This window comes from Chamaea fasciata, unplaced genomic scaffold, assembly GCF_029207755.1.
Source record: "Chamaea fasciata isolate MVZ Bird 193981 ecotype frontalis unplaced genomic scaffold, bChaFas1.0.hap1 SCAF_1, whole genome shotgun sequence".
Classification (NCBI taxonomy): domain Eukaryota; kingdom Metazoa; phylum Chordata; class Aves; order Passeriformes; family Sylviidae; genus Chamaea; species Chamaea fasciata.
Window position 1 is genome coordinate 88,108,614 of NW_027094086.1, and position 14,439 is coordinate 88,123,052.

Sequence of the window (14,439 nt, forward strand, 5' to 3'; positions counted from 1 at the left end):
TTTTCCAAACTGAAAATACATTGATTAGAAGGCATTCAACCTGTACAGAACATATGAGAGCTCTAATTGCTACTTGATTTCATTTTTTACTCCCTAGTCTATTAAAATGACAGAATATGCAAAGTTGGAAGAGACTCATCAGGATCATTGATTCAAACTCTTGGCCCTGCACAGGACACAGGACACCCCAAGAATCACTGTGTGCCTGAAATTCCATATTGTCTTGAGCAGTACTCTACATGTTTGATCATGTATGTATGATCCGTGTGTGTGTATATATATATATACACACACACATTGATCACATATATTTATTGCTCCAAAATTACTTAATTCCAAGATTAATTCTCTCTTCAGTTCTGAATGCTGTGTGGTTCTGCAACGCTTGGGGATGTGATGTGAATTAATCTATTACTATTATTATTATTATTTTTATTATTATTATTATTACTATCATACCAGTTTGGAACCATCGGATGACGCATTTGGAATATTTTAATAGCCCTAAAATGTGACAGCTATTTTACAGAAAAGAGAACATAGCAGTGCCTTATCCAGAGAACTTACTCTAACTGCAGATGATAAGCAAAAAATCAGAGAAACAGAACAGTGCAGCTAGGAGGAAGTTTACTTTTCAAAAATAATATAGTAACAACTGTTACTAGTTTGCTTTGTTTGCAGAACAAAAGAAACCTTGCTTAAGTACAGGTAACAAGTGCTGAGGCGAGAATTATAAAAACATTTAAAGATCGGGAGTCATGTCAAAGTTAAAACTTGGAAAATAACAGAAAACATGTTTCAAATTAAATGATACTTGCAAAAGACATGCTAAGTGGTTTAATACTCCGGGCAGAGGATTAAATAGGGCTTGGAATGTTGGGAGAAGAAGGCTAGGATCAGAAAGAACGAACTCTAGTTGGATTTGGTGAAGTCACAGCAAATTTAAGGATGTGGATGGGGGACTGCATGTGCAGATAATTCTGGTTTACAGGTATGCTGAAAGGAGGAGGCATGTGGTATGCTCAGAGTCCAGGAAAATAAAGAATTTTTAGCTTCACTTAAATGGGGAGTTTTTACATACTACATGAAAGAAACACTAGCTTTCACTGATGTGTCACTCCAAGGGTGGCATGCCCATGGGAAACTAAGCTTCTGTAGTCCTGGATTTACACACGTTTCCAGCATTTTTAGAAACATTAACCAGCACACCACACAGGAAAATTGTAACTTTATTCCAGTGCTAACAGCAAAGTCCGTATCACAATCAAGATTATCTCACAGTTCTGAGAGATATTATTTCCTCAGATTTCATTTAAGTGGGAAGGGCCAGCTTTGATGTGCCACCATCACGTCAACAGAGTGCAAGAGCCAAGGTCAGGTGGAATTCGAACCACGCCGGGGCGTAGGATCGCTTCCTTGACTAAGGCCTGGATATTCCTGTTGTCCCTTTACACAGTCCCACTGGAGGTACACAAGGGTAGGAATGGCAAGACGGAGAAAGAGGATTAAGAAATCAGTGTGCCCCATCCCTAAATCTCAGTCACAGAGTGATAAAATCATAGAACGGTTTGGGTTGTGAGCGACCTTAACGATCACCTAGTTCCAACCCCACTGCTCGGGGCAGGGACACTTCCAGGCGCCTCAGAGCCCCGTCCAGCCTGGCCTTGAACCACCTCTCCGTGTGTCCTACGAACCCTCTGCCCCTCGCAGGGCTCCAGCCACCGCCCGCCCCTGGGTTTTACCACACCACCGCTCCCCCTGCCCGCACACAACCCCCACCACCCCCCGCCATCACCACCGTGCCGCAGGGCACATCGGGACTTGTAGTCCTCTCTGTCGGGGATCACCCTTCCTCTCGCGCCGCTGCGGAGGAAAACGAACTCCAACTCCCAGCACGTCCTGCGCACCACCCGACGCCACCGCGATGCTCCGGGAGCCCCGCCCCGCCTGGCCGCCGGCTCGATCGGCGGCGGGAGGAGGAGCAGGAGCGGGGGGCTGCCGCGGCAGCCGGCCCGGCCCGGGTCCTGTCAGCTCCCCCCGGCCGCACCATGTGGCAGAGCATCGGGCTGACCCTGCTGGTGATCGTGGCCACGCTGGCCTGCGTGCTGCTCTTCATGCTATGCGGTGAGTGCCGGGGCGCGGGGGGGCAGCTGCTGGCCCGGCTGCGGCGGGCGGTGCTGGTGCTCGCCGCCCGCACTGGCACCGCCGCGCCGGGCTCGCAATCTGCGGGGATTCCTCTTGGCTGCGATTGACTGGGGGAAGGAAAAGAAGGGCACCGTGCCCTGCTGCTGTGTGGGAGCGCGGGTAGTGCGCAGCGCCCTCTTCTCTTTGTTGCCGAGTCGTTTCCAGCCTCGACATGCTCCCGGAGCCTTACTTCGGTGTTTAATTCGGCATTTCCTCTGAAACTGAGGATGATGGGACTTCTAGTGATGGGACTCCTGAGCAGTCACCCTGTGCGGCTTCTGCACGCCCCGGTCTGAAATGCCAGTGAGTGCAGGAAGTAAACTTGGGACTGGGGTCCCTCAGCTTCTGTCATCTGTTTGCGGCAATGGATTGAAGACAATCAAGAAGACAGCTCTTAGGGGGTTTTCTCTTCTGTGCATCGAGAGGGGGAGGCTCGGACCTCATCGCCCTCCACAACCACCTGACATGAGGCTGGTAATGAGGTCCCTCTGCTGTGCCTGCAGTGAGAGGCCCGGGGGAAATGGCCCTAAGCGGAGACAGGGGAGATTCAGATTAGATATGAGAAAATGTTTTTTCATTGTTAGGGTGGTCGGGGTTTGGAAGAGGTTGCCCAGGGAGGTGCTGGAGTCACCATGCCTGGTGGTGTTCAAGAGGTGTCTGGATGTGGCGCTGGGTGATGTTTCAGTGATTTAGGGGTTACAGTGGCAGTGCTGGGTGAATGGTTGCTGCTTTTTTTTTTTCTTTTTTTTTTTTTTTTTTTTTAAATGTGCAGAGAGAAGGGTTCAATGGGAGGGGTGACTTGCAGGTGTGTCGGAGTTCTTGGAAGGAGCCAGCAGTGCAGTGTGTGGATGTTGTGGCCAAAATGCAGAGCTTGGAGCTCTCAAAACAAATAAGCAAACAAAAACCACGCCAGCAAATTCAAACTATGCCATAATATGTGATAGGAGGCTTGTGAGACTTACAAACCTACCCGGCAGCTTGGTGACAGGTGGGTTTACAAGTGGTTTCTGAAAAACTGAGGGAATAAAGTGAAGACTGATGTTTAATAGTTTAAAAACTGCTATTTTTTTGTCAAAATGACAAAGCACTATGAAAAGATTTTGCATTATCAAGGGACTGGATAGTGAAATGGGGCTACTATTATCCCAAAGAAAGGATTTGGGATAGCTGAAGTAATTGGAAGCATCTCTCCAAAATATCTCTGTAATGCTTTGTAGCTAGCAAACAGGCAAATCAAACATTAGAAGCCTAAAATACTAGAGAAAATGTCATTATACTGCTATACAAATCATCCATGTGCATGTGTCTCACAGTGTATTTTCTTATTAAAGTGTATTAACCTCATTAAAAAAAAGAAATCCTAGTTTCTTTTTTAAAAGATAGGGTTTCCTTAGCAATTCCTTGCTGAGAGCTCTGAAGTTATTTCTGCATGAAGAAACTCTAAACAGCTTAGATCTGTCAAGCCTGGAAAATAGATGACTGGAGAAGGGATGATGGCTGTACCACTGAATAGCGTGTCAAAAGTGAAGTGGGGAAATGTCATCACTGCAGAGGAGTTGGAGTACTTGAAGCTAAATGGTCAAGCAACAGGCTGAAAACAAAAAAAATGTTTTACACAACGGGGAAATGATTTGCAAGCTCATTAACAAGGAGTGTTTTGGGTGCTGAAACTTCTGTCATTTAAAGTTCCTGGAAGAAAGGTCAACGTCTTGGTCATTATCTTGGGTGAGGAAATCTGTGAAATACTGATAACTGGAACTACAAGGCTATACTTTGCTTAGTCTTATGCTCTTTTCCTGCACTGTCTGTTGTTACAGACTAAACAGTGACCTCAGTAGATATTTATTCAAGTTTCTCTACCCTCATTAGGTGTTGGCTGGCCACTTTTCAACTTTTAGAAGATGCAGCACGGTAATTGCTAGGATTTTTGTATTTTTCAAAGTATGCATACAAGATCTTTGCTTACATCTTGCTAAAAGAGCAATACAATTTTGCAACCTGCTGTTCAAACTCAGAAGCAAGCATAATTTTCCTCAGGCCTTTCTGCCTTTGTCTGTATATGACGAATGGAATTGAAATGCTAAGCATTAACTTTGGCTGCTCACATAATCATTTGCCTAGTGCTTTCTTGGTTAAAGAAAGCAGAAGTAATTAATTACTTTATTTTTAAGTGGCTTGTAAATACTTAGCTGTTTGGAATTACATATTGGACATTCGTCTCGAATTCCATGAATACTTTGCTCTGAATCCTTCATTGTATTTTACTTTAATCAGTGTCAGACTTTATAAAATGATTGCTAAAAGTCATGTACAGGAAGCTGACACAGTCACTGGGTTTTTTGGGGAGGGATTTGAACTATTACCATGTTAGAAGTGACTCAGTGGGATTTGATATTGATTTATAGTATTTATAATAATTTTTCCATCACTCAGCATTTATTAAGTAATTAATATTGGTTATACCACTTACACTTCTCTTGCCATGGAAAATATTCAAGGAAAACAGTGTCAAGACCACTACTGGAGAAAAAAAAAGAGTACTTTGAACTTAATTGTTTATCTGTGCTGGTGACAGGCAGTTTCCCTGGGAAGGTTGGAAAGAGTAGTGACATGTAGGTGAGAAGGTGGAGAAGAAACTGCCTAGGTGCTGTGTGTGACAGATAATGAGCAAAAGCCAGCCAGTGAGACATACAAATTAATGGACAAAATCTGACATGGGAAGGGCTGGATATAATCTGGAGTAAGCCTGATCTGATGATGAGAGCGTTTTCCAGCCATCTGACAAGAGGTGTTGAAACAGCCTTATGAGAAGAAGGGTCAAGAGCATAAAGAGCTGGGACTTAGATTTTGAGTGCCTCATGAAAGGACTCGTGGGTTGATTGCCTGCAGAGAGTAATAAACTTAAATATCCAGGAAACATCCTAGGATCACATGGATTTCTGCTGCCCATCCACATATGATGTGATAAGTGCTATCAAAACTTAAATAATGAGGAAAACCTTCACTTTACTAGTTTTTTTTCAAAGTGAACAGACAAAATTCAGAGCACAAATTATCAGAAGGTACTTTGACTGGTTGTTCAACAATATGAATTAGGCATTTATGTCTAATTTTGAATAAATGACCTGATTTCCTTTTCTTCAAGACATATCTGGATGCTGGCAACTGCTACTTTCAGCGTTAATCTGAATTAGTTAAGAGGCACAGGAGGCTTGCAGCTAGCATTTGTAAACTGATCACATCTGACATAGAAACCATTGAGGTGCTGTAAACGCAGCAAATTTTCAGTTGCTCTTTTAAAAGTGGGACTGAGATAACTTGCTCCCACTTCTTTTATTCCCACCTTTTCTGATTTTCTTTCTTTGGTGGTCTTATTGTTGCTTTTGTGTATTCCATGTACCTCTGAGATGGGAGGAACCTGTGCACAGCCAAGGATATAGGATAAAATACCAGCCAAGGTGAACTCTAGTACTACTTACCTCCGTGTATTTATTTTCCTAGTGTAGTAATGCACGAAGCCAAGTGAAATTGCCAAAGTGCCTTCATTGGAACAGATGGAAGCGTTCATCTCATTTGGCAAGAGGCTAATGAAATGTGGTTTGAGACACACAACCTTAAAATAAAAATCATGTAACTCTTAAGTGCTGAAATGAATGTGTGGTTCATGTCACAAGTATGAATTCAGTTGCAGATGGGAAAACATTTCAGCCCTAAATTCTGCCTGAATTACTTTTCTTTAATGCTTTGTTTAAACAGTTTTGTAACTCTCTTCAATGAGTGATTCTTGGGAAATACCTTAACAGATGAGGAAAGTCATGCTTGATTAGACTGCTCATAAAGAGAAAATATCCTTTAATTTGAAGTTGAGTTTTGAAACTGTTACAAACAGGAGATGAGAAGAGAGCAAGTTTACTTTTGCTCAGTCAGCAAGCAGCAAGTGGTGGTGCTGCATTAAATGGGAGCAGGTTTAAGGAGCTGTGCAGAGCCAAGCACCATGTCACCTGGTGTTCTCTGTTATCCCAGTGTCGGAGCAGTGCTTCCTTCAGGCTGATCCTCTGCCTAGCAAAGCTATCCACTAGGGCAGTGTACTAGTGCTGCACTGTTTCAGAGATGGGGATGAGGTGACTTGTGCATGGTTGCAGGAGTTGTCTAACAGCTCAGAGAAGAACCCTGTTCTCCCAAATCTCAGGTTAGCATCTCTAGCCCCATGCTAATTTTTTTTGCAGCTGTAGCTGCTTAGGATTTTCTGTGATGGAAACTTCAGCATTTGAATATAGGCAACATTCACCATGGTGATACCCCAGTTCTAAATTAGTACCCATATTCTGGCATGATAGGATCCTATTTTCAAATCAGTAGGGACACAGAAGTAAAATGATCTTGCAAGATTGCACAGGAATTCCACAGTAGAGTCAGAACTGGAAGCTCAGTCTTCTCTGTGTTGTGCAGTTACTGCATCAGCATCCTGCCTTTCTTGGTTTTATTTGTATTTCACATAAGAAAAATCAAGTTGCTTTTCCCCAGCACTCAATAGTAACCCTGGGATTTTTCTTTTATTTGCTTTTCCTGATTCAAATGGAGAATGTGCTCCAGTAAAGAAAATTCCTGATTCAAATGGAAAATGTGCTCCAGTAAGCTCTGTTAGCTGTTGCATACAAGCCAGTGAAAGGTGAATTAAATAGATGGGTCTGAGACTTGTTATCCCTCACTTTTGGAGTGGGAGTAACTCTGTAGTTGAATCACTGTTTCTTTCCCGTTTACAAAGAACCAAGAGCTGATGTTTGATGTATAGTCAAATCATAAAATCTGTTTAACATCTGAATTGCATGGATGTTGCATCCTCTATGAGTTAGTCAAAGGCTTTGACTCACAGCCCCATCTTCACAAACACATTGCATCGTGATTTATTAGAGGGGGGTTGATATACTGATGGCACAGTATCAGATGTGGCTTAAGTGTCTTTGCATGGCATCTGACTGTGGCATTTTTAAGTGACATGGTGGCTCCCAGCTTTTAATGAGTACTAAACTGCGCAAGGCTGGGAGCTGCTGTTTTGCCTAGCTGCAAAACTCTGCCTGATTAGATTTTGCAACGCTGAATTCAGGTACGTGCTACATCAAGAGCTGGATCCCCTGCTTTGCATTGCACTGATGTATGTTTGATCTGGCTGGCTGCTTTAAGAGGCAACTTCTTTCACCAGTTAGTGTAGAAATATTATGTATTATTTTCTGCATGTCATCACCGCTTGTTTGCTGAAGGCGTGTTGTGGGTGTGCTGTTTGGCTTCCACAGGCTCAATCAAACTAAGGATGAATTTAAAAGGTAAATCAGATACCTAAAGAAAATAAAGCAAGCACTGAAAGACTGATTCTAATCAAATGGCTTTTTGTGTGGTGAAGCTAAACCAGTAGGACTTCAAGAGCAGCTTACCTGAACAGAGTGGAAGTGTTAGAGATGCAAACCAATGGTGTCAGTTACCTGTCCAGGAAGAGCTCTACAGCAAAAAACCTGCAAAGCTAAACTGAGCCACATACAGACAAGAATGCCTAGAGATGCCCATTTCCCCTTTTCTTCTGTTTGTATTTTAAATAAGTGTACAATTATTTTCTTTTTAAAAACACAGTTATGTAACTTACAGTTCTTCAGTATGGCACAGTGCCGGGCGTTACTATTTTGCAATGTTCTTAAGAGAATGAGGAATTAAGAGAGAATGGATTGTCTTCTGATCCAGAGACAACGTGAATCTGCCTTTAGGCTTTGTGTCTGTGTGTGTGGTTTTGTTTAATGATGTATTTAGCTGATATCGTTGCTGGAGAGATTTTTTTCTTACCCAGAATGACTTGTTCTTTAGTAGTCAGGTTATTTCCAAGGAAATTCTTATTTATTTAGTAACAGTGAGGCAACAGGGAGGCTCAACTGAAGAGACAGTCTTAACTTGATTTGGACATATGTGTTTGTTTGGGGATTTTATATATTTTTTTTAACTTTAGATCCAAGTTGTCACAGTAACTAGAGCAAGTGAAAGAAAGAAATCTTTCTGCGTTGATTACTTTATATCTAAAGGTCTCTGGTACTGGCTAGGAGACCTAGTGAGGTTTTTGAAATTCTGGTTTTCAAGCCTGGTTGCCCTCCCACTATTACCTTTGGCTAAGACTGTTGCAATTTTCTTTTTGCAACTGTGGTTTGTTTCACCTGCCTGTTACCGCTGGTCTGTTTGTTTGACTGCTAGAACCAGTCTTGTTGGCTGATTATTGACACTGTCTTCTTTGTAGTCTGGGGCTAGAGAGCTCCGAAGTCTGTTTATGGTACTTGGGGTTTTGGATACTTAAACCATCCTGCTCTGCTCTCTAACTCAGACCAAACACTGAAAAGAAATTAGTGCTGTTTTTCTTAAGGGTGTGAATTAACTTTGTTCATTCTTTAGTATTTCCCCAACACACACCCCGTAGTAATTCTGGGTGTTAAGTAGCCTGTTTGCAGTGATGGAGGAAGCGTGTGGTTCGCTTTATTTAGCTTAAGTAAAAATACCTCCTTTAATGGAATATTTATTTTCACCAAATATACTCAAGTCATACTTCTTTAAAGTGCCCTGAAACCCTTCTGGGAATGCCCTGAATATTTTTGGCTCATCCTCCTCCCTCTCCCTTTTCAATGGAAGCAATTTTCAAAGAGCTGCTACCTCAACTTTTAGTTTTGAAAGAAAAGAGAAGCCAAATTGAGCCGTCTACCATCAATTTTTTTTTCTAGGTGCAAGGGAATGTAATGCATTTGCAGAATGTCAGATTCAATTTAATCACAAGTCATTTAATGGTTTAGGTATTCATGGGAAAGGAAATACTTGTGTAGGCTCTAGGAATTGATTTAGATCATAAAAATTGTCATATAAAAGCTTTCCTTCAATTTTCTCAGGAGCAGAGAAGTTACTGAAATCTAAAAACTGCAGGATATGAAAAGTATTCCAGGAAGGGGGAGGAGGGTGGGATCTTGTTTTTGTCATAAAGAATGGATTGCCCTATTGACTCTGATTACAGAAGAGGAAGAAGTAGAGAGAGAGAGATGATGTGGTTATATAAGTGTTATTTATTTATTAGTTGTTAGTCTTTCTCCCCCCGCTTTCTAATATGTCCTGTTATCCATTCCCAGAAGTCTGCTTCTGCTGGAAGCTGTGTAATTCAGAGGACAGTTTTCCCTAGCTCTGTAAAATAGGGCCCTTAATATCTGAATAGGTCAGCAGTATAGGCTTAAATAGCTGGCAAGACCTTCTGAACAGAGAATGGGACTATTAATATATAGCTCTATGCGGGTCAGATGGATGTTGGTGTTGCTAGCAATGTTTGTCTGGCATTTGTTTTCACAGAGCTTTTTAAATTTTGCTCCACTTTACTGTTTTTCATGGAGAAGTTGTATTCCTGTTCGGTGGGTTCTTTTAAAATGAAGATTCTGGCTTAGGTTTAGATGTATTTATATTTGCTTTTTCAGGTTTTTTGGCTACCTGTTACAGAAACACTTAGACAAGACAGAGGAGGAGGAAGCAGGTGGATCTTAAGTATTTTCTAATAGATTCTACAAATGTGGCTATCTCAGCTCTTTACTTGCATAATTTTGGGACCTAGAGTATTTTAGCAGTGGAGCAAAACATAGATTTACCACAGAATGTTAATTTTGCTTTAGTGGGATTTGGGCATGGTGAGGGGTCTCATTGAATTTGGGAGATGTGGTCTTTTAGTGAATATCAGGAAGACCTTGTCCATTTCAGAATAGGATTTATTATAGGATATAATATTAATTTGAAGATCTGAGCAAGTGTGCTCAGTAGTGATTATGCAATGCAACTTCTAAAATATGATTTCCAGAATGGAGTGTTTGCTGAGTGAGGAGAGAAATTTTAGTGCTTTCACGGTGCCTGTGTAATGAATCCTGAGTCCTTGTTTGAGATATAACCACAGGACTTCTTTTTTCCTGACAATTAAGACCTTGATCTGTGTGATGGCGATGGTGATCACCCACTTACTTGCTGTGGCACTTCAGTTTGGAATGTGTAGGGCTTTTCCTGGAGCTGAAATGCAGCTTCTGGATGAGGACAAAGTTTATGAAGTTGAATTGGTTTTTATAGGACTGTAAAAAGGAGTGGATGTGTTGTGGAGGAATGTTGGGGTTGGCAAATACAGGATGGGAGCTGATCAAATTCTTTTTCCCTTTTGTGATATACTTTACTGGAGAGCTGACTATCAATTGATAGTTGAATTGTATGAAGTAACTAAGCAATACCTTTTTTCTTTCTCCTGCAGGATGGTATGTGGTCTGGCAATTGTTTTTGTCTAAATTCAAATTCCTGAGAGAATTGATAGGTGATACGGGGTCCCAGCAGGGAGACAACGAGCCTTCAGAAACTGAAACTGAACAGGAAACTCCACCCTCGCCTCAGAGAGGGAGACAGAAATCAGCTCGGCAGCGAAGGGCACCTACGGAAGAGACGACTTAAAGTACTCCATTGAACTTCTGAGTAGATGTGAATGGTTAACACCGCTGCCCTGTGTCCTTCAGTGGTGTGGTCTTACTGACAAACTGACCTAAGAGGTAACACTGATCCCTGTGGACCTTTACTTCTGAGCTACCGATGGATGATGCTGCTGTGGTAGGGGTTCAGGGAGGGCTTCAGCAGCAGGTCACAGAATACTGGGAGAATGGAGAGGTGGAGAGAAATCTCCATCACAAAAATGCTGAGCTCCTGTATCTCCCGTCTCAGCACGCAGATGAAGAACAGGTCCTGGACCATAGGCTTAGCCTTTGCTTTAGTCTGAACATAGTAAACATTTCAGACTTAAAATAGTTTATAAATTATTTTTTCTTTACAGCACTGTAACTACATATAGTGAATTTGAGTTTTATTTCCTTAGCTGTATATGAATATATATATTTTTTCAACCTTGAGAAAGCACGTGAACTAAAAAATCAGTTGAAAGAATATCCTGCTTTAGAACATATTCTAAAGTGAGATTTTCGTTAAGTTCTTGTATATATAGAAAGTATAAATGAAATACGAGAAATCCTATTAGGAGCACATGATTTGAAGGTTTTTACTATCTCCTGTTTTTTTAAAAAAGAAGGAGCAATTGGATGGCAAGACCTGTTTTCTTGGTTTTGGTATATAAGAAAGATTATAGGTTAAACAGTCCTACTAGGCTTCTGAATGTTTTTCCTGAACCTTTCACTCCAAGTCCAGCCTGCACTGGAGACGGGAAGGTGCCTGGGTTATGCACTGCTCACTCTTTAGTATTCTGAAGTGTCATCTTTGGTATTTGGACACTGAGCACTTCTCTTAGCCCTCCTGGTACACCTTTACATCAGATGTTTGGTATCTAACGTAACGTTTTTCCTAGGAGCAGTTAAGGCTCTCTTCCCAGTTTGTCAGACATCGCTGGGACACTCCTGGCAGTGTTCCAGCAGGGAATTCGGTACCTCATGTTTGCTGGAGGACTTAACGAATTTTTACTGGTAGTCAGCAGTTGCGCCTGTTCTCTCTGAGGATGAGTTCTACAGCTGTTTTGACATTGCACTTCAGAATGAAGAGCTCCACTTCTGTTTATCTAGCAACTCTGAAGATTGATGCATGAGATTTTGGAAAGAGGAGGAACATGCATGTACCACCTCTGAAGTGTGTATGAGAGAGAACTACCAACAGGTCTCATCTTGAACAGCTTCAGTTTTCTCTCTAAGTTTGGCTATGTGGTAGTGTTTGGATCATTGTTTGGTGTATAAAAACTTAATCAGGACTTTAAAATTGATCTTGTATTTTCAGCTGTTAAGAAGTTTAAACCTATGGCTTCCAAATTGTGGTTTGGTTCAGTTATATGGCTAAAAGCAGCACCATTTAGGTTTTTCATCAAGTAGGCCTACAGCTAGAAGAGCACTCGGTTAGTGCCTTTATGTTTTAATTTGTCAGTTTTGAATAGTGATCAAAATCTAATGTGGGGCATTCACTTCTTAAAATCATTTGGATATTTTATTATTAAAATACTAAAGATCAGCCCTGACTTTCCCTTGGAGTCTAAAAGACTTTGTTTCATTTGCTAGCATGTATATGTTAAGCACAAGGTTACATTTTGAAGCATGATTAGGCAGTGCTGTGCACATATCCTGTAAACACATGTTGAAATACTGATTGTCTCCTCCTCTGTCCTGTGTGCTGGCAAGGGAATGTCTAATGATGGTTGATTGTTTTTTCCTTTTTCTTTTTTCTTTAATTAGTAAAATTTCCGTTTATTCAAACTGAGCAAAAGCCATCAGATCCTATTCCCTGCTGCTTTCAGTTTGCCTCACACAACTTAATGTCCCAATTTTCTTGTGCGCTTATGTCTTGTCACATGGTGAGACTTCCAGTCTAGCAGTTCTAATCAAGTACTGGGACATTATTCTTAAGAAATTAGCATCTTTGTCTTAAGCTTTGCTAATCTAGGTTTACAAATAAAGATACTTAGTCTGTACTGACATAGGATATTGACACTCCACTGCACTTCACTTTACCTAGACTGTAGTACACAGAAGACAGCAGAAGGCTGATGCCTGTAGTGTCCCTGGCTAAGAAACAGTAACTTAGTCCCTGCTTCCAGGAGCTGTGATGAAATGTGAAGTCATGGCAATATGCATAGCTGGGTCAGGGTAGCTCTGAAGGTGCAACAATCAAGACTCTGGAGCAAGGTAATGAAGGAGAAATCCGTGTATTTGAATGCGGACACCAATCAAATATGCAATAAGATGGATGTGGAACCTCTGGGTAGCTCATCTGCTCTAGCCAAACAACTTCCTTCTCCCTCCCATGCTGTCTGTAGGTGTACATTTCACTCCCCAAAGTTATTTTCAGTCTCTTTCCTTTTTTAAACAACCAATGCTATTTTTTTAATGTTGTTGTGACTGTGATGTAGCTGCCAATAATGCTGTCTGCCTAGTGTATAGCTTTAATGATCTTACTAGTAGCAGGCCAAAGGTATATTATATAATGTGGTGTGGAAGAATTTTGAAATGCTAATGTCTTCTGTCAATGCATAATTTTTCTTGAAGGAAACTGTAGTGAAATCTTTGTACAGGGCCCTTCATGCAAACGTGCAGGAGCGAAGCTGCGTGTGTGGGATGCGTACTTGTGATAAGGCCTGGGTTGTGATTGCTGGCAGTCCAATATACTCACGTCTTCAGGTGTTCTTACCAGTCTCCTTCTGAAATGTTAGTGGTGGGTAAGCACTTAACTTTGAATGGACCCATCCTAGTCTGAAACCTTATGAAGGCAACAGGTGACACAGTTGGTCTTGTTTTTGTTTAGTGGGATCTGTTTTTAAAACTATTGCCTTATTGTTGCAGCCATTATCTTGAATGTATTTTGGGTTCTTACTTTAAATACAGTCATATCATCTTTGTTGTGAGGGCTGTGTAACTTTGAATAAGCAGTAATTTCCTGTGTTGTATGTGACAGTGCTGCAATTTGTGATCACGTTGCTGCTTTAATATATCAGGTTTTACACTGAACTAGACCTGTGTATGTCCTTCTGTTTCATTTGGAAATGACCAGCATAAAGAATGTGTTCAGTGTGGTCATTTGCTTCTTCAGTGTTCCAAAACTGTACCTAAAGCTTCTGTGGTTGTCTGCTTTCATCATTAACTGTTCTTTTAACTGACTGCACAGATGAAAAATAAAATAACCAGACTTGATATGAATATTTGACCTGAGTGATTTTTCTGTTTACTTTTTTGAATGGGATTTTGTCTGTAGAATTAGACTGCTTGTTTGTGTGTGAAACACTACAAAAGAGGACTTGTCAAAAGTTACGTTCTAGCTGGTGTAATACCTGCAGATGACTTTAGTAGTAGTACTGGGTTCTTCTTCTTCCAACAGTAACAAGGCAGATCAGAGTAAACAGCAAATAAAGGCGCTTCGCAGATTTTCATCAAAAACAAAACATGGTGAGTCCTTGATTTGGTACAGCTCTTGTGACGGTTTAGGCTTCTTTTTTCCCTTGCCAAGGTCAGGATGAATAACACAGGAAACGAAGATGTCGAGTTCAGACTTGGTTGCTTATTATATCCTATTTACCGTATATCTATTTACAGTATATCTGTGTATCTCTTTACAGTATTTACAGGCTCATGAGCTGTGACCCTAACTAGCAAGCTAGGGAAACAAGGTAAAATTAAGGGCTTCTAACTCTTTCCAAGGTCTTTTAAGCAATAATTACCCAATGCCAGGGTGACACCTATATTATTTATG

General features: G+C 41.2%; 1 protein-coding gene across 1 annotated transcript; it reads left to right on the plus strand.

Moving 5' to 3' along the window:
• The first annotated feature begins 1,964 nt into the window (after positions 1–1,964).
• SMIM13 (small integral membrane protein 13) lies at positions 1,965–13,889 on the plus strand. The gene is made up of 2 exons (XM_066188131.1): positions 1,965–2,124; positions 10,472–13,889. Exons 1-2 carry the CDS (start codon positions 2,049–2,051, stop codon positions 10,663–10,665), a joined length of 270 nt encoding a protein of 89 aa, XP_066044228.1. The 5' UTR covers positions 1,965–2,048; the 3' UTR covers positions 10,666–13,889.
• The last annotated feature ends 550 nt before the right edge of the window (positions 13,890–14,439 follow it).